General features: G+C 40.4%; 1 protein-coding gene across 1 annotated transcript; it reads right to left on the reverse strand.

Annotated features, from left to right (window-relative positions):
• Positions 1 to 29: 29 nt before the first annotated feature.
• bace2 (beta-secretase 2) lies at positions 30 to 20,936 on the reverse strand. The gene is made up of 9 exons (XM_080772410.1): positions 20,339 to 20,936; positions 13,766 to 13,854; positions 12,460 to 12,676; positions 10,684 to 10,815; positions 8,804 to 8,938; positions 7,465 to 7,566; positions 6,790 to 6,939; positions 4,979 to 5,147; positions 30 to 2,391 (listed from the first exon to the last, which is right to left on the reverse strand). The coding sequence occupies exons 1-9, from the start codon at positions 20,636 to 20,638 to the stop codon at positions 2,150 to 2,152; spliced, it is 1,536 nt and encodes a 511-aa protein (XP_080628536.1). The 5' UTR covers positions 20,639 to 20,936; the 3' UTR covers positions 30 to 2,149.
• Positions 20,937 to 21,340: the final 404 nt, after the last annotated feature.

Genomic DNA, 21,340 nt, shown 5'->3' on the forward strand with positions numbered 1-21,340 from the left:
TTTATTTGCTATATTACATCTTATGAATTCTGATGCTCAGTTTTTATTTTATCATTAGCAAACATGCTAATGATGAGTCTAATGTACAACATGTACATTAGACTCACTATCTGGCTTTGTAGTATATATTGTAAGGAAAAAATGTTGCCTGTTGAATACATTGTTTATATACTGTAGGATCACAGATAATCAATTTACTATATTGTGTATATAGAATTATGTATTACAGTACATTAATACAAAAAATCACAAGTCATCAAAATCATAATTAAGTCATTAAATGTAATACCCAGTGCAAACACAAGGTGTCACTCACAAACTGCTATTCCATTGAATCCCAAGACATATGTCTTGTCCCCAACAGAAAGATATTTAGAATTAACTTAAGTCAGAATGTGTAATCAATGACCAGGTTATTTTATTTACAGAATAATCACAAATCTGGCACAGAACAAAAACAGTTGAATATTTAGTTGTGCGATTGTTAAACAAATAAAACGTTCACAACGTTACAATTTGGCACACAAGACCCAGAAAAGAAAACAGTACTGCCAGTTTGTTTGATTGCACCGTTTCAGCTGTGGCTTTCTGACCACACATTTGGCTTGATATTGTCGAAAGAATCTGGACTAATAGGACTATTGACCACCATGTCACATCCCTTAAAACACAAAACAGAAATTAATCAAATATTGACAAACGTTTTTTATTAAATAATTTCTTAAGACTTGAGGACAGTTACTGTAGATAAGAAAAGGAGCATTGCTTTGTGCTTCATATTTTCGCGAAAAATACTTTGTAGCTTTTTGGAATAATATATTGTACAATCACATTCAAGTAGATTTAAATAGAAAGGGTCATGTATACAGTATTAGTAAAATTACATTAAAATCTTAAATTGTGTGTGTAGTTAATCTCACATAATAGGGCTGTTCAGCAGGGATGTAACAATACATCAGAGACAGTTAATTACCAATTCAAATAATCAGTGAATTGAAAAATAAATGGTGATGTTTTAAGTGATTAATCTAGTTTGGAGTTTGCTTGTTGACTGCATGTACTCTTTTCTTTGGCATGTGGACAAAGTATAAATTTGGCTTTAGCGGTAAATGTTGTAAATGCAGTAGTGCACTGGGTAGCGTTCATACAGTGAATAATTATCCTAGTTGGATGTTTCTGATCTTTTAGAGCGGTTTATCTGCTTTAAGTATTTTTCTGGAAAATGTAATGAAAACAATGACAATTTAAGCCAGTTAGCTTCTTTAGTGAAGTAACATGCAGTGCACTGCTGACGATCGCCAAAGCAGAGAGAAAGATGGAGAGAGGTAGACAATGTGTATGACAGAGTTGATGTACAACTCTTTGATGGCTGTGGTCAGATTACCTGCATACCTCACTATTATTAGAGCACGCCTGCTGGCAGAGATTTGCGCTCTACTGAGCGCACCTTTGTAGTTTTTATGTTATTTGATGCGACAATAAAAAGTGCAATTTAGCAGACCACTGACATGTCCCTGGAGAGGAGTTATGATGATCCCAGAAGGCACTACAGGCATTGTAAACATTACATGAAACCTGGTGATATTCTTTGTTGACAGTGATCAATTGAATAAAGATAATGAATAATTTCACTCCCTGAAAGACAAACTTAAAGGCACTGGTTAGATTCCTTCACTTAGACAAAATTAGGTTAGGGATAGCCTATATTATTATTAATAGCCTTACCTATTTGAAAATGTATAAATATTGTTGTGGATGAGAGCAGCATCAACTACAGTAAGGAAGAGGCTTTTTTGATGAAACTGTAAACCAATTGGAAACCTTGTTCATCTTGCCCAAATGTAATTTATTCCACAAGTCATTTAAACTAAGTAAGAATCCATGATTAATAGATTACCTCACAGAGATAGCAGAAACAAGACGGTCCTATTTTTCTATACCTACTCTCCTATGATTGTCTTTGAGAGCGGTGCGGATCCTCTCATATTACTACGGGTCAACCCGATGACCTACGGTCTTCCGGGTAACAAGTCCCATTGGTCAGTGGAGCGCCATGAGCCCCTTCCCCCACCTCCGACGGTGAACCGGTCGATTCCTCGCCCGCTGCTCTCAGCCAGTCGGCCCCGACCTCCCAGCCCGGCCCTCTCAGTCACTTGATGCGATTGCGGACCAGCGAGGACTCGTCGGTGATCTCCCCCGAGCGGTCTCGCCGTCGACACGGCAGCACTAGCACCAGCAGCAGCACGAGGAGGACCAGAGCACAGACCCCCATCAGGGCGTAGGAGATCACCCAGAGGAGGGGCTCCCTCAGGGCCCCGCTGGAGCAGTCTGCCGACACGTCTGCTGCTGTGAACGGTCCTGCGATCTCGGACAGCGGCGACCCACCACTCACTAGAGAGTAGAGACATGTCAAAAAAAGAACATTGATGAAAATAAATTGAGGCAGGAGAATATTTTCCTAAAACTGCAAATTGGCTTATGGAAGCTTCATTTGTTCCACATACAACCTTCTCTTCAAGTGGCTTTTTAGATATCAGTCCAAAGTCTGCATGAAGAATGTTTTGTGCAGATTGCTCAAAAAACCTTTTCGTAAAATTCTATATATGGCGGAAGATCTCAGGGTCAGGTCAATTTGTTCCCCATAAAGAGATGCATACTGAATGGCTGTAGGTCAAACAGAGCATGGGTACGATTCAACTTACTGCACCACCACACACTCCCTGGGTGCCAACGGTCAATCTGCCCCAGACTGTCTAGAACGGCCTGTTATAGCGCCACCATGAGGCAGATTTTTACCTATAACTGCACCAATCTGTGTGAAACTTTGCATGCACACTCCCTAGAGGCCAAGGAAAAACCTTTGACCTGCCTTTTATAGCACCACCAGGAGGCCCGACTTTTGTAAAATCCCGCAAATCTTTACACAATATCTATAGTCCTGTGATCTTTCACAGGATTTATTTCATATTCCAATGGCTAACATTGGCGTCTAAAGTCTGCAGGATTTAACCTGACTGACATGGTGGCAGTAGTGAGTCCCTCCTCCTACCTCCATCTGGTCTCTCTCTGCAAACTAAATATAGGTTTCAATCAAGTAAGTTAATCAGTTCTCCCTGGTGAGCTCATGAACATCGTATTTTTTCTACTTTTTTCTACTACAAAATACTGTGGCATTATGTTCATCTGTTGTGTGCATATTGTGTCACCCTCCCGTGGCCCAGTCGTGTAGTAGGATAATCGGTTCTTCCTAGGCCCATAACTAACCTTTCCACCAAGTGGAATGACAAAGGAAAAAACCTGTATTTATCATTCAGGCACATTTAAAGTGAAATAAATAAAGGGATCCCAGGCTTTTTAAATCAATTTAGTGGTACATTTAGAAATGTACAACTGAATTGAGTGTTCACTAAAAATGTCCACGTGGTGTGTGTAACTGTGTATAGTGCAATAGGCCAAAGACAAGTTTCTACTACGTTATGTAAAAAAAGTACAAGGACTGGACTGAGAGATATTGTACCATAGCATGGTAAATGTAGACCACATGACACATCTCTGCTTGCCTGACAGGCAATAATGGCCAGACGGTGCACAGAACAATTTCTCACGCTGATGTAAAGATTCAGAGGAAACACGTATCTAAAGGGCAGGTCTTGTACTGCAAGTCATTTCCCAAACGTATCGCAGTAATTGGATTGAATCTGTTTTTTTTTATTGGCATCAAAAAAGACGAAGCTTGTTTCCATTGTGGTCCACTCCATCTTTCATCTTTGTCCATTGGTTTATATTTACACATTAATTGTCCTTGCTCTTAACTTGATGTGATTGCGGACCAGCTAAAACTAAAACCGGGAAAGCATCCGTCTCATTTTAGCGTTAGCTATTAAAAAATAGCAGATACACAAGCTTGTACATCTATTTTTTTTTATTATCTTTAAATTGTGAGAGAACTACTGATTTAGAAGGCATTTGTAGAATTGACATCAGGTCTTAATATTAACAGACAGTGATAAGGTAATCACAATACACTAGTCGAACCATGACTACAGATCCCAGTCTGTGAAGACCGTTGACAAAAAAACTGTAATATACAGCTGGAACTGGGGATAATTGGCTTCGTCACTCTCTTCATATGCTCATATGATCAATGCTTGCGCGCAAGTTCAGATCGACTGGTCAACCCATTGTGGTAGAAAAATGGGGATCAGACAGAATGACGGATATAGGTTCCTTCATTTTATAGTAGGATGTAGGCCTGTCAAAAAAAATCGATTCGAGTTAGAATCGCGATTCTAATGCCGTCCGATTCAGAATCGATTCTCATTTTCCAAAAATCGATTTTTCTAAAAAACAAATGTACAAATGTACCTGTGCATGCAATGCATTATGGCCTGGGTTTCTGCATAGTGCGTTTACTACGAGCTAAGCTAAGCCTGCCAATTGTATTTATTTTACACCTGTTTTAATACTAATGTATTGTTCTGGTATTGAGTGAGAAGAGATTTTGTAACTTTTGTACTGGTTCAAATTTGTGCAAGCTAAATCAATGAGACATGTTCTTACTCTTGGATTTAACCTTTGTGTGTTTAAATCATTCAGTTGATAAAACCTTTACAATTATACAAGCTTTTTACTAAATGTACTCTGCTTTCATGCCATAAGACTCCAGTCTTCTGGCATGAAAGCAGAGTACATTTAGTAAAAAAAAAATACTTTAGTAAAATTAGTAAAATTCTATTTAATTGTTTTTAATTAAAAAAAAAAACTGCTTTAGAATCGAAAAAAATCTTTTTTGAATCGAGAATCGGAAAAATCGAAAAGATCGTTTTTGAATCGAATCGTCACCCCAAGAATCGGAATCGAATCGAATCGTGGGACACCTAAAGATTCGCAGCCCTAGTAGGATGTGTAATGCAGGCAGAAAGACTGATTAGTATCACTAGCATGAGTTACCAAATGACCTGGACATATAAACGCTCACCTGCACATGTGCTGAGACCGAAGCCCACCCTCTGCTGGATGCGGTCAAACACAACGTAAAAGCCCTCCATGACGGTAGCGCCGATCACCAGGCCGTTGGCTGATGCCGATATGCCGAAGCGGAAACAGTCCATTGTGCCATCCACGTCCGTGATTGGTTGGATGTACAGCTGGGGAAGGATCCACACAGACACAGGTCAACAACATAATGTTGGCTTTCATGCGAGTATGGGCCGGCCGGCATGATTTGTAGCAGTCTGGTGGTGGTGTAAATGGAGATCTAAGAGAGAGTCTTGAGTGAGACACTGATTCAGAGCAATGTGTTGGTAGACCCAGGGCTGTCACGGTCATGACATTTTACATGCCGAAACAGTCCGCATCCTATTTATTTAATGAACCTTCATGAAAAATACTTCCCCAAATAGTGAAACTGGTTGGAAGTGGTTAAAGGCGTAGTGAAATAAAAAATACGTTTTTCACACTTTTAGACCATATCCATGGTCATCATATGGGCATAGCCTACCTAACAATGGATGCCAAAAAAATGGGCAAATTCTCATCTCTGTTTTTATATGAAAAGTCCATAAAAATATGTTTTTAATTACTTCCTGAAAACGTGCTGCGTGATGACGTGTAAAGATACACATCGATAAAAGCCAATCAAAATGAAGCTCACCGTTTAATTCCCCATATCTGCGCATCCATCCAGCACAGCTGCTACTGATTACAGAAATCCTCCGTTTTTATTCCCATTCAAGATAACATCCAGACAGTGTATTACTCGATTTCAACTTAATCATCATCACGCTAAAATATGTATCTGAAAACATTATAGGGTATAAATAAGCCACATAACGGTAAACTGGTACAGCTGGCCAACTAACACACACCATGCTCCTGCGTATAGCATAGCTACCGTCCCATTGCCTGAAGGGATGCGACCTCTGAAATCATGACAATGAACACAATGTTTTGGGCCGATCAAATCATTAGAAAGAAGAAAAGAAAGTCGGGAGACAACACTATTTGTTTTGTTTTTCGTCTCATAAATTATTTGATCGGCCCAAAACATTGTGTTCATTGTCATGATTTGTCACGATCCGAGTTGGCTTTGTCCGCGGCGTAACCGTCTTTAAATAAATTATATTAGAAGTGCCGATGGGAGAATGTATTTTGTTTTCATTTCCTGGGCCACTCGTTTTTCTGAAAGGGGGAGGGACTGCGGCACTCTATAGAGAGTATGCACATGCATGATTTTCCCATCAGGACACACCCCCTCATCTAGACTGAGTGGCAAAACATTGAGCAGCATGGAGTGTTGGAGTTTGGAAGCGCTTGTTGGAAATCACCCAACAGTCCTGTGTACCACCCGTTTCTAAATGTCACATAATGCAGCAAAATGTTGTGTTATTGAAAACAAGCACTTCCCAAGTCTGACTCTGAAAAATAATCAAAATGCAGGGCATTTCTTGACAAAGTAGCTCATAACGTTTCTATGGTGGATTTTTATGAAACAAAAACTAATGCAATCAGACAGGACTTTTCTGTTTGGATGAATGGGCTGTCAAGGCCAGAAAGTAGTTTTTTGCCACTCAGTGGGCGTTCCCGCATAACTTGCAGGTACGATGATGTCATGTGCATACCCTCTATACTAGTAATGTGTTATATAATACAGATGAATGGAAACGATTCTAACAATTATGCAAAATAACTACAACTAGCTCAAATAATTGTGACAGAACTAACGTTGACCGTGGATAGATTCTAATCTAGAGAGTCTGGGGAAGTGCATGTGATGTAGTATCCAGGTACCTGGGGGAGGATGGTGATTTTGAAGGACTGGCTGGTGTTTGTGGCCCTCAGATAGATGGACAGTTTGGGGAAGAACCTCCAGGGGGTTTCCCCTTTCCCCCAGCATGCCAGCTTAGTGCCAGCCCAGAAACCTGATGAGAAGTCCTCGATCTGGGTAAGAGACACAGGCCAAGGGAAAGAGATGAGATCACAACATAAGACTTACTAAGATAAAATAGTAATACCATTTCCGTTCACGTAGAAATGACTCACCATTCCAACCACCAGCACGCCATAATAATTATGCACGGTTGCTGACAATATTTACACATGTTCATATAATGAATTCAAAGATGGAAAGAAATGACAGGCAGATAAACGTAGTATGTGAACAGATGAAGGGGTAGCAGCTGACCGCTTGTTTATTTATTGATCCAAGTATACTTGAGATTAGCCTAAAATATAAAAGAACTGAAAGTATTTTGAAATAACGGATCTACAAGCTGTGAGCTTGGAGATTGGCTATTTTATATTGTGCGAATCAATCGTACAGTATAAGGCATGTGCAAAGATATGCATGAACTGTACTGTACAATATACTGTATATATATCTTATGAAGTTGTGTCCTTGGAATAGCGAGTGTATATGCCCTGAGAATGCCTTTCTTCGGTGTCGGTGGAGAGTAGCTGTCATACCAGAGATGTACGTGTTATGGCCTCCACCACCGCATTGAAGACTTTCACAGGAAGTCGCAGCAACGTCGTGCCACTGTCAACGATGGCTTTATCCATGTTATACTGAAAGAAACAGGAGAGAAAGAGGGCGATATATATATATATATATATATCTATGGTTTATGGAAACCTTGAGTAAACAAAGTTAAGGAGGAAGTTGCTTCGGTACCAAAGTGCACAAACAGGATTGGTACATTCCTTGGCTGCACAGCCTTGTTGCCCTTTTATTTCCCTGTACTGACGTTGATGATATTATCTCTTCAAGTAAGAATGTTCACTTGTTTTGGTCTGACTGCAGCCAATATGACCGTGATAACTCCAAGTAGGGCTTGGCAAAAGAACAAAATCAATAGTGACCATATTGTGGGGATGATTATTGATGCTTTCAAATGAGACTTTTGATAAATAATCAGTAATACTTACTGTATACATAATACATTGGTAAAGGCAAGTCATGTAAGTTCACATCACTTCATTGCAATGCAGATTTTAAAACCAACCAACATGTCATATCACAAATTCACAATATTATGATTCAGATAGTCTCATTGCCCAGTCCAACCTTTGCAGTTCCTTACATAAGCCATTGGCAGTTTATTTTGGTATCTTCCTTTAAATCAGGGGTTTTCAACTGATTATGAACCAGGGACCACTACCCTGACTGAGAATCAACCTGGGGACCACTGTTGTGTTGGGAGGAGGGATATGGGCGTAGGGGTGAGGGGAGAAATTAACCTTCCATATTGAACTCATGATGCTGTTCATTGCAACTTATGCATGACGAGCAGTGAGCAGACATTACATTGAGTATGGGCATATTTCTTTATAATGGTGACTCAACCAGGCAATCCGGTATACCTACTTTCCCTTGAAATTCTAACTCCCTTTTCTGTAATTCTTGGCGTCCGACTTCCCAGTAACTGACAACATTGACGCGTCATCGTACGCCTACAGAATACTTTCCTACGTACTAAATGCATGGTACGTAAATACACCAAACACCTTCGATGCAAATATACAAGCTCAGGAGCTCACATGCATTGTGAGCTTGTATAGCTGCTATTTTTGTTGAATGTTTGCCTATTACGTAGATTATTCTTCATGGCATTGCTTGGTTTTATTTGATTATTTTTCAGACAGAGGCAATTTACTGGTAAATGTACTATTGAAAAATGCTATAATATAAATGTTACATGACAAAAGCATCTCAAAGTGCAAAAAGTACCATTCTGTAAACTGTAAATGCTTGCATTTTGAAAGATCAAGGCGATCAGGAGAGAACCGAAGGCAAGTAGTTTACCTCTCTGCAGTCCATATTCAGATTCTGGTCTCCCACCTCCAGCTTCAGGACCTCCACCTGGTAGTACCACTCCGCCTTTAATGGGGTGTACCACATGGGTCCACTGTACAGCGTTGGTTCAACCCCTCCCATGATCTGGGCAAGGAAAGGAAACGTGAGTTGTGTCAGTTTACTTAATTTAGTCCAGTCTATTAATCTACGAGCAGGTCGACATAATTCCCCCCAAAATCATGGCAACCACACAGTAAAAGTCCTCAGTGTTACTTTAACTCTGAGAGTTAAATGAACACTGAGGATTTTACTCAGATTATATATTCAGCGAAAAAATTAATCTGCATGTTCATTTTAGCCATAGTTGTGCGGTGAATACAACAGTGTGAAAAACCATCAAGGGTATACTTTTGGCAGAGGTAGTATACTGCACACACACACACACACACACACACACACACACACACACACACACACACACACAGCACCCCACTGTCCAGCCCATCTGCCTTTGTAGGAGTAACATAGCGGCGGTTTAGCGAGCTTTGGCCATTCATGTAACAGTGACAGACCTGCACTCGACAGGGGGCCATCTTAGCTTATTAGGCCCACGCTAACTAGAGTGGGCTTCCAATGGGGAAACCATTATGTGAGGAAGCTGCTTGCGATCATGTTTCCAAGATGCATCACGCTGCTATGTCTCATCCACCCTGGAGTGGTTTGGACTGTCAATGCCCAGTTTACTTTGTGTGAAACAGAGCCATAGAGTAAGACAGAGTTACGACCTTGAGGGGACAGAAAACAGCCCGGTCGCGTGGTTCATGTAACTCGTTTGTCACTAGTGTAAACTAAGCCCATAGACTCCAAAGCATTCCGTCAACTTCCAGTTCAGGCCTTTGTCACTATTCGCCAATAGAAGTCTATTTAGAAGAGCTGCCATTGGACTGGCCGTTGTCGTAACTCTGTCTTACTCTATGGCTCTGGTGTGAAAGTAGTACAATTAACACCACACAAGTGAATTCTACAGACATTATTAATTTACAGTATGACATTGTGGTGTTAACTTTGAGTGCATTTAAGGCATCACAATACAAAGTTCATGTACGTTCCATGTTATAGTACAAGACGAGAATAGTGCACACTGTATAAATGTATAGTGCATGGTATTGTATGCACCATTGTTGTTAAACACAAATTATATAGAGTAAACCTAGTATAGAATAACACTGTATGAAGCAGGACATAACGGGCAGTGTTTTTATGCCTCATTTCGATTGAACTGTGTGATACACAATATTCTCTCTCCTGTTAAACGATGGAAAATGCATACTGTATTCATTTCAATTTAAAGTGCATACCTGGAAAAAACACTCCATAAATACAATTATTATTAACACAGTCAAGCAACTGAACTGAATGAAATAGAATCTCTTTCCTGGTACACAATGCCATAGTCTGAAATTCCGTTTTTTTATTTATTCCGGTTGACAAAGCGGATGGAGGAGTTTTGCACACACATCAGAAATCATGTGAATGGCTACCACTTACTCCTCCCCCAATACCACTGAAGTGCCCTTAAGCAAGGCACTGAATCCAAACTGCTCCAGTGGAGCTTCTCAGTGGCCAACAGTATACCTCCCCTGGGTAAATAAAGGTAAAAAAAAGAAAGAAAAGAAAAAGACTATACCAGGAGGATGCCAGGAATGTTCTGAAAGTATTCTGTACAAAATCTGTAAGTGAATCATGAGGTGACCTGAATATTCATAGGAACAAAAACATCTCTGTCTTTGTTAAAGTGGAAAACCTCAAAAACTCATTCATTCATTGCTTTTCATAGTCAACCCTCCTCGTGTCCCACCCCCCAGGCGGCCCCCCTGCTGACTACTCACAAGACTGCCCCCCGCGGGTTCGGCGGTGTTGCTCGCCGAGAGCCCAGCGCCGCACATCTGCAGGGAGAAGATGTCAGGAATCCCTATCTGTCGCACCATGGAATTGAAGAAAGGCTCCACTGAAGAGTCAGGCTGCCGAGGGAGAGAGAAACAGGCAAACAATACTACCATTATTTATCAGTGGTTAGGGATTTGTTTCCCACAGGACTGACTCTCAGTCGAGTGACTGTAAGCTAGGTCTAGTCAGACTCATAATAAACTCAAATTCACATCATTATAACACATTTATTACTCCCCGTCTCCCTCTGTGTATCTGGAATGACTGCAGGGCTGCAACAAGTACATATTCTAAACAATTATTCTACAATTTACTTTTTTTATTGTATATACGGTACATTATTTTGTATATATCAACAACACAAACATTTACTAAACTGAGTCTATATTAGTTTATACTTTGTCGTATGACAGTGTGTGTCATGCAAAAATATCAACACATTGCGATGCAACATATGAGCTTGTATCTGCTCATTTAAAATTCTAAATCGATTATTTAGAGTAATTGTTGCACCCCTAATCGGTCAGTGTAATTCTGTCTAGACAAGAGATTAGTATCATTATGATCACAGCAGATACCTTTTGGAAATATTACTCGTAACTGCTTATTTTCAGGGCGGATTTCGCAAACTTCACACTTTGCATACAATTAGGTCAATGTTTACATATGTTCCTTTCATATATTGACACTGGGGGTTAAGTAAATTGAGAAAGCACAAACGCCCCTGAGTCCTAAAACTTGTACTACTGTATGTAGCCTACTGCATACTGTATACATGTGTGTGCAGAAGTGGGAGAAAGTAATAGAGACAGTGTGTTCTCCTTGACGAAAGGATGTTCTCTACTATCTTCTTGACCTCAAACAGCTTTTTATGTCAAGGGCCAGGGTTATGCATGTGATGCATGACTAACTGCCCTTCGGCAAGCCAAAATTAAGCACCAAGTGAGACCTCAGCAGTACAAAGTTGGTAGTGCAAGCATATCTTCCCTTCAATCGTTTAGATTTGATCACACAGATTAGTTAGAATCAGCGCATGGGGCTATGAGTGAACGTATTTGTGTCTCAGTTGAGTTAATTCTTCCTCATTCACCACTTTGTATGCATTGTTAAGCTGGTCTCACATTTCAGGAGTAAAACAAATCATAACCGACAGAACAATGAACCACCATGCATTTCCTCCATGTTCAACAGGTTCTAATCTTCGTGGTTGCTGACCCATGTCAAGAGTCTGTCAGGCCTGAGTGTGGTAGTGCCGCATTCCAGCTGCAACGCTACAGCCACCCTAGACCAAGGGTTCCCAAACTTCTCATGGCACGACCCCCCAAAATAGCCATATATGAACTGGGGACACCCCACTCTGACAAGCACTTGGAATTGTAGGCATTACATTTAGTTTCAGGCTAGCACAATGTCATCTTTCTAATGGACACAAATATTATTCACTGGTGTTGGATATCAGGCCAATACCATGCAAACAATCTGTTTATATGGCATTTTGAATTATGCTTGTGCCGAGGTACATGAAAGCAAAATGTGTTCTTATCGGTTAATGATTAATAACCCATTAATAACAAGTTTTGATTAACGATCGTGGCGCATTTTATTCAACCCCATTTTCAGCAGCTCCTTGCCAAACTTCCCCCCCCCAAGTAAGCACTAAGCAGGGAACAACACCTGAATAAGCAAATATAACCCAATCAAAGCACGGTTTCTCTTACCCGTGCCAGCAGGGGATAAGCCAGACCCAAGATGCCTTGCCAGTTGACTCCAGGCAAGAAGAAGCCATCAGAGGCCAGGATGGCAGCTATGTTGATGGTGAAGGTCCCATTTGGGCCTTTGGGCATTGTGACACGGTCAGTGCCCAGCTCGCCCTCCCAGTCTCCCTGGGTGTACTTGACAGCCACTGCCCGCTGAGTAGATTGGTAGGTGCTAGAGCTACACAGACAAGGTGCAGAAGAACATTTTATTCATTCTACTCATGCAAAGGAGATTTACACAAATTGGTTAAAATAGGACTTGTTAAGTGTTGTAAATCTTTATTTAATTTTATAGTTATAGTTGGTGTTAATAGCTCAATTCCGATAGAAATCATTGCTATAGACTCAGAGTGTTTGTTCAGTAACGGGTCTCCCCGTCTCTTTATTGGAAATAGAAAATACATTCTCAGGTCACGACACCAATTCTATCCAATCAGGAGAGGGAACTCATACAGGATATAGAAGATAAACGAGTGGAATTGGAAGTGATGAAACAAATAAATGAGCACAGACGATTGTAACTGGAACACTATGAAATGTAAGCTGATAAATTATCTTTTGGGGCTCTCTCTCCGGATTTGATAAAATTGGTATGCCGACCTGAGAATGTATTTTCTGCTTAATAAATAGATAGTCAAATGGGGAGGCCCCTGTTACTGAACAGCCACTCTACATAAATGATTACTATATTGGAATAAATATGAAATTGCAAAGGTTATTCTTTATAACTTTTGACCAATTTATTGTTTATCCCATGACTTTTGTAACCCTGCTTTTTGTAGCCACTTGTAAGTGACTTCATTGGACTCAGTTTAAAGTCCTTGTCCTTCTTTGGTGTTACTAGCCGATTGGTTGATTTTTGGTAGTTCCTATTTTTTGCAATAACTTTTGACCGGTTTGTCGTACAGACGTATGAGTCACATCAATGGACTTGGTTTTAAGGTGTTACTTAGCTCTTATCTCTTCTGACCGGTCAATATTTCATGGATTCTATATTTTTCCGTAACTTTTGAACAGTTTGTCAGAGTTACTTATCTCTGTTTGGTCGATATTTGCCCCTAATGTGGACAGGGATACGAGGGCCCGGACATTGCTAATTGTAGCTTTGATGTATTACCGTACTTATTAAGCATATCATTATTTAGCAAAAACATATCACACCACCTTCAAGACAACCAAGAGATTCTCTGAGGAAAAACCCAGAAAAAGAAGAAATTTGCCTAGCTAGGCGTTTGCAGCATTATACAAGCTAATTCCAGCCACTCACAGTGCAATGTTGAAGTAATGTGTAATGAAGGGGTGTGGAGCTGCAGCCACAGCAAAGTTACTGCTGCCAGTATCCACCAGGATATTAAGCTGAAAAACATAAGGCAAAGTTTGCTTTATCAGTCATGCAGGTTCATGATGCTAGAAGCTGAAACTGTCAACACCCAAACCTTGGGAACTCTTGACAGCTCACAATATGGAAAATAATGACACACATCATGCAATTCATTGAACAATGAAGTATATAGGCCGGGGTTAAGTGGTTAAGGCTTTAACTTTTAACTTTCAAAGGCAAAGTGCATAAGACTCTATTCTATTAGATTTTAATTTCTGTACTACTACTACAAATGTTAAAGGAGCACGTCACCAATTTTCATCCTCATGTTCACGTTCATATACAGTAACTGGTCCTAACTCATGCTCATATGGTACAATTTTGTACACACAATCTGCGTCCCATAGTTGGGCTATGGACAGTTCAGAGACCTGCCTAGGCTGACATCATCAATGGGGATTCTGAGCTAATAGAAACCACAATTTTTGTAATGTTTGCATGCAAATAAAAGCAACTGTTGCATTAAGTTAAACAAAAATCTCATTTGAAATTTGTGTCAATCACTGGAAAGAGCAAGCATGTTTCTGAATTGTCCACAGACCTCCTCTAAGACAGACTTAATAGACACAAATGAACACATTTTGTGCCCAAGACGTCCACAGGACGTCTGTGGACAAAATAAGAATAAATAAGAATAAATTACAAAAATAACATTGGGCACCCTGGGTCACTATTTTGAAAGTGTTGTGTGGGCACACAAAGCATATGATAATTAATACATTTATTAATGATAAGCAATTATAAGGCAATAGGTTAAACATGGGTGAAGTGGTACTTTAAGAATGTTATTTAGATACTTTTGATAAATGCTAGGTTTGATAATTACCTGCATGGTAATAGTGTCTTAGTTTGAGGCACAACATTTTGCTCTTTACAAGTTTACATGCTACAGTACATATTTGCCCTGTCATTTGTTGACCAAGGTTCATGTGTATTTGCTATGTTGCTCTGGATAAATGCCTAAATTGTAAACCGATTAAAAGGGGTGCTTGAATTCAGTAAGCTACAGTATGTGACAAACTCTGGACATGTTCCTAGAAGAATGAATGTCCTGTCCCGGAATGTGTCACATGTGTGTGTACTGTGTAGAGGACTGAGTATGGTAAGCTTAAGTAGTTGAGATGATATCTTGAAGGCATCATGTCAATGAGGGTGTGAACTAATAAGCTGCCAGACCTCTGCCACCTCTGTTACAAGTTACAACCACTTGCTGCATGAAGGTCATTACTAAACATTCCTCACCATTAAGGTGGTGGTGAGGTAGCGTCAAATCAACTAATGCTCTACAGAGTTTTGCTAACTCAAAACAGAAGACGTTTATTTATCAGTCCAGAAAAGCTTTAAATTGTATTAGCCATGATTACCTCGCTCTTAAGGTTGTGTTTATGGGACAAGTTAAGTAAAGTAACAACTTAACAAGTGTGGTTCTGGCATTCTTCCACCACTGTACCTTCTGTGTTAACCTCTTCTGGGATGGAATACAAATACAAATCTTCAAATTTGTTTACATTTTACAGAAAGGCATCAATAACATGGCTGACATCCAAATAATTTCAGTAGCTGTGGAGACATAGGGGACCTTAGGAGACCTTAGTCATGAACCAAGTACCGGTAACCAAACTGAATTAATTGCTTATGGCTAGAAAGCCATTCAATACACTAGCAGCTAGTGTATAAGAATGAGGAAGAAGTTATTGCATCTTGAACTGTTTGCACTGGGCATGGCTTAGCTAGTGACTAGCTAAGCCATGCCCAGTGCAAACAGTTCAAGATGCAATAACTTCTTCCTCATTCTTGTGTTCTCTTTTTAAAAGACCGGATGAGCAGGAAGGATTGATATCCTGTATGTAAGCAGACTACGCACATTAACTGAAATACAATCATGGTAGCCTGGTAGCCATGCAACACCGTCATAACAAGAAAAGAATGTTCATTCCTTAATGCTTCATTGAACACAACCCTTCTGCTTTTCTACAGTATGAGCAATGAGGAATTACTCGTCATTATCACCGTTATGCTTTCTAATAGTTTTTCTATTCACACAAACATAATGGTTTTGTCCCATTGTCGGCATTGTCAGACCTTTCTAACTGGCCATGGGAAGCCCTAGTTGGCTCTTCCCTGGGATTAAGGCTTATCAGTTCCTCCTCATTGGGCTGGCCCTGGCACCATCCTGTTGGCCGTGAAATCAAAAAGACCCAGCACCGCAGATGGCATCACTCCACCCACACATGGAAAGAACCGGCCAAACTAAACCTGCAAGGTTTGACATTTAACTGTAGCCTATTGCTGGAAGAAAACTGGGGACATTTCCATTCATATTTGAGTTTACATTGCAATGGTCTGATTCAGTGTATGAACCTCTTTATTTACCAAATAAGCTCTATACATGTATATACTTTGTCAAACAATGAATAGCGGGGGAATAACTGCTCATAACTTGTCATGAATCACGATGTGATGCATTGCGGGCTTGTAGATCTGCTTTTCTCTGAGAGATTAAAACAACAATTTCCTAAAATGTCATTCCGAAAATAGATAAATTAAAAGTAGTCTATGGAAAAAGGAAGCAGTTAGGCTAATGGACTCTGGATTAAGTTTAGACATACTGCACTATTATGTACTACATTCACATAGGTTAAAGGGAGGGGTTTTGTGTGTGATCTGACTGATCTATTTATCCACTCCGTGACCAACACAGTCTCACTTTCTTTCCAGATATGCACCAAGAACACTCGTCATTTCATTAAGTCACAACTCGCTCAAATCTGAAGCATTTAAAAAAAACAAGTGCTGTGTAATCTATGGAGTTCGAGCTTTCATTTGGTATATAGATTGTGAGTGAATTGCCTCTCTGGTATCAAGCGAAAAGGAAAGTCTGGGAAATCTGATGGGAAACAGACTTGAACTGAGGCGAAATAACATTGGAAATGACACCTGTTGCTTCCTTCCTTACCATCTATCCTTTAATTGCTTTTAAATAAAAACACATTTGGTTGACACAAGTATCAGCTACGTGTTACTGATATATGTTATCCATTAAATATTTGCTGCGCAATGGGGTGATGAAACTGAACGAGCAGAGTGAATCGTGCTGCACAATGCGTAACTTCTTTGACCATTAAGCACAATAGAAACAAGGAATTGACACTGCTGATTATAGGAAAATTACAATCTCTGAGCTGTGAATGTTCTGCAACATGCGTCAAGCCAAGGCAGCTCCAACTCAGAGCGCATTCTTGCATTATTTTATATCAAATGGGATTCGCATTACGGGTGGTTTGAGGAGGCGCTTTTCATTGTCCTAAACCTGTGTGCATAAGATAGCAATTATAGGGAAAGTGCATCAACACGTACGCCTAGAGACACACCTCCACCCGCAAATAAAGGTGTCGGCATACTGTACAGTGGGTATAGTGGCCGCAAGCCCGCAACACAAGATACCATTTACGCATAGTGGAAGCTCCTAAATGCGTAATTCACGGATAATAGTTAATGCTTGCCCACTGTGTCTTATAAGGTGTGGACAGTTCAGAAACATGCAGCCTACCAGTGGTAGCGGGAAGGTTTGGTTATTTCAAACAAGATTTTGTTTTATTGATGCAAAAACAATGGCTTCCATTTCAGTATGCTAACTTACCAGGTTATAGTGAATATGATCATGGAAGGTTTTGTTCTTTTCATTGTACCAAAAATCATCATCTAAAAGATTTGTTCAACAACCTACAGTATTCAGTGCTTGACCAGAGCTTTGCCTGCCTATCCCACTCACTGAACTGGAACACAGTGCAACTCATTCAACTAGTACACAAAGAAAGGTCATTCACTGGATATATTATGCTGGATATTATCATTGAGTGAGAGAGCTTGCCTCCTGAAGTTCAGTGAACAAGATGATTAGTCGTTCTCGTTCACTGACTCAAGTCATTTTGTTCGTATACACCAGAGGTTCCCAACCACTGGTACGCAGACCTATCCATGTTGGTATATCATTGGCCATTTAGGTAAATTATACAACATTATGTTGTGATATAAGAAATATACTTGAGGCCAGTCAACTGTTTTCTGTGTTTTGGTACGGTGATGCAAACCCACCCCATGCCGGTCTGCAAACATTTTATGAAGCCGGTCCATGGTTTTAGAAAGGTTGGGAACCCCTGCACAGTCAGTGAGTGTGGGGATACACTCAGTCAGTGAGTGGGGATACACTCAGTCAGTGAGTGGGGATACAGTCAGTGATCACAATCAAGAGCTCAACTGAGTGAGAAATATGGAGATCTTCATCTTTCTTTCCTTTTTTTAAGTCATTAGTTAATTTTGTTCACCTATAATTTATGAATAGTTCATTTGAATAAACTGTTTGTGAACTGGCAGTGGATCAGAGGCAGCGGCATGCATCTGGTACCCGTTTGTACCAATTAGCAGATGTGAGATGTTCCAGCCGACACCTCGGCCTAGCTAACAGATGTGACAATTAGTGGCTCGTTTGAATAGCGCCTCATTTAACACCAAAGCTCTGTAATCACATCACTGCCGACATTAAGAGTTCCGTCGCATTTTCATGCCACCAAATCAGTGATGTAGGCTACTGGCTCTGTTTACGTTTTTTTTCCACATTTGCTGTGGAGAGCGAAAACAACAAATTTTGTCATTTTTCACTTATTTGTGTACTCATGTAATCAGTTATCCAATTCAGCTGTGCTTTTGCGAGTCGGTTCAAACCTTCGTCTGGTACTGTCATACAAATGTATGAAGTGTGATGCACCCCCTCTACTGCTTGACTCGTATTCTCTTTTAGTATAGTAGCCATGTCATGTTTTTTTTTTTTTATGGGAAATGCAACCATCTGAAGTCTCCACGAGTCCACTTGTGTTGGCTACGACAAATTATGAAGCTCATGTGTGACTGCCCTCATGCTTGCTAAACCGCTGTCTTCTTTAACTTTTTTTTTGAGCGGTGCACACCATCTCCAATGAATAGCTTTGTATGTCCCTATGGGTGTTTGCAGTACGACTTATTGACCCTTCTGCTTACAGAGTATGACCTACTGACCCCTGCAGCTGCTGCTGAGTGGGGTGGCATTCCAGGAAGGAGTCATTAAAACCCTTGTGCGCACGCACACACACACTAAAAGTATAGTTGCACCGCTCACAGTTCACACGGGTATGTTTTCTTTTTTATGTGTGCATTTGTGTGTGCCCAGTGCCCACCCGTGACGGCATGTGGCAGTCCAGTATGTGGACTGTTTACTATGGTATGTACGTAGTGGGTGTCCCCCAAAGGTGCCCCTCACTTCTTGTATTGTTTATATCAATAGCAGTTATACAGATAAGCAGAGAGAGAGAGAGAGCTATAAACATGTTTGGGTCATCTTGGCAGGTATCTAGTATACAGCAGAACTTGAGTGTTAATTTAACTCGACAGTGAAAACTAGACACTTACATGTCCATTTAAAGTTCATTACCACTCAGGTCAGGATTTACAGTACACAAGTTTGTTGCACATTCTTCTCCCAGGCAGGGCAAGTAAAGTACTGTAGCAGTGACATGGCAGAAAGAGCCAGGGATCACATTAGGCTAGAAGTTCTAATCTGTGCAATCCAACCGTCTACAGAGCAGTGGAATTTATGTATTTTATGTTTGACTACCAACATTAAACCGTTACAGCCTAGCCGTTCTCTACTGGAACAGATTATTATTTTTAGATGGTTATCCCTTTTACAAATGAATTTAGCTCTGTTAACTTATATCCTATGTTATAGGGAGGAATGTTTCCTATACTCATTTCACTAATTTCTTTATTTACCACTATTATGGGTGTAGACCGTGTAGTTCCAATGAGCCACAGAAAAATAGGTAGTTTGACAAAGGTCTGGTCCTGTGTTGTGTGAAGAACGTGGAAATACGGTAACTACAGTACTCTCTCGCTTTGGCGCCTCATAATAATCCCAGTCAGCTGCCTATAGCCATTGAAGCAAGCAACACTGGTTCTCACAAGCTGCCTGCATGCATCATGTGAGTTCATGTGAGTGTGGGCTTATTCTGCCTAGTGCCTATGCCTACACATCCCAGTAGCTTCCTTCCTTGCTGCATCCTGCACTGTAAACAGAAACAAGTTAAACGCAAGATAGCAATAACGAAAGAATGTGCTGATGAGTTCTACTGTATTTATTATAAAGTGATGTCATCTCCATTAAGGTCATAACCTAACCAATTTGGACTGGCCAGTTCATGTCCTGCAGGTAAACAAACCCCCCACCTCCTCTGGATCACATGCTGAAGAAAATAAATTCCCTTCTTCAGACAGAAGAGACAGGGAGGGGATCGGTATAGTCTATGGTTAAGATTGAAGTACAATATGTGACCTTTTGAGAGTAAAAAAATAATCTGTTTCATATGTGTCTCCCAAAACAAGTAATGAAGCATACATGTAGTCAATACTACAATACAAATACAATACCTTTTGGCCAGGAGTACCAAGTGACATCTCTATGTAGTAGCCCCGTCCAGAGTCACCTTGCAAGTTGTTGACAAAGTCCAAAAAGTTCACTAGACCAGCTGGATCAGAGGCCAAGGAGAGGGCATCTCCACCAGAGGTTTTTTGCATATTTTGGAGAGGTGACAAGTCCAATTCCAGGGAGGAATTGAACCTCCCCGAGTATATTTTAAGTGGAATTGAATAGTAACATTTGCACATCCCAAAGCAGAAACTAAAAACAAATGCCCTGAGGAGACCAGCATTGCTGATGCTGAGTGCCATAATTTTCGTTTTTAATCAACTCCTCAGGGAGAGTTTAGACCTCTGACAGAAATTCCAACTCCCCGTAGCAAGTTTGCGCCTTATTAGTTTCCAGCACAGCCATCATAAAAACTCCTCTTTCACTGTGATCGTCATCGTGAACACGCAGCTTTTCAGTTGTTAAGGATGAGTAACGCAGCAAGCATCCATTGTTACAAAGTAAAAACACAAAAAGACGTCGTTCGCGTAGTCGCGTATCGCATTCTCATTTCGCACTCTGACTCTTGGCAGACTGGCAGTTGCCAGTTGGCACTACAGCTTTGTTGTTAAGGCGTTCGAACTTCGTCAGCCGTACAAGTAAACGTTTTACTTCCGACCGGCGTACTTCAAAATAAGGGTGTGGATTATTTCCCCAGTAGAACCTTATTTTTTACAGTCTATGATTAGAACAGGATTTTTGAGTGGCCCTCCTATATACAGGTTTAATGTTTGTTTTTAGTTCAATGTTCGTTTTACATCATTATGTTGTAAGATGATAAGAGCGCCCCTCACTTCACACGGGTGTGATTTTTTTAAGAAGGCTTTTTGAGGGGCGCTATAGCCCCTCCTATAGCCTATACAGCTTTTTGTCCTAGTAAGTACGGTATTACAAAGTATTACAAATGATTTTATTGTTATGTCCACAGACCGGAAGTTGGATGCTTTCTAAAGAGTAGATGACGA

The sequence above is a fragment of the Protomyctophum bolini genome, assembly GCF_963924005.1.
Source record: "Protomyctophum bolini genome assembly, chromosome: 9".
Classification (NCBI taxonomy): Eukaryota; Metazoa; Chordata; class Actinopteri; order Myctophiformes; family Myctophidae; genus Protomyctophum; species Protomyctophum bolini.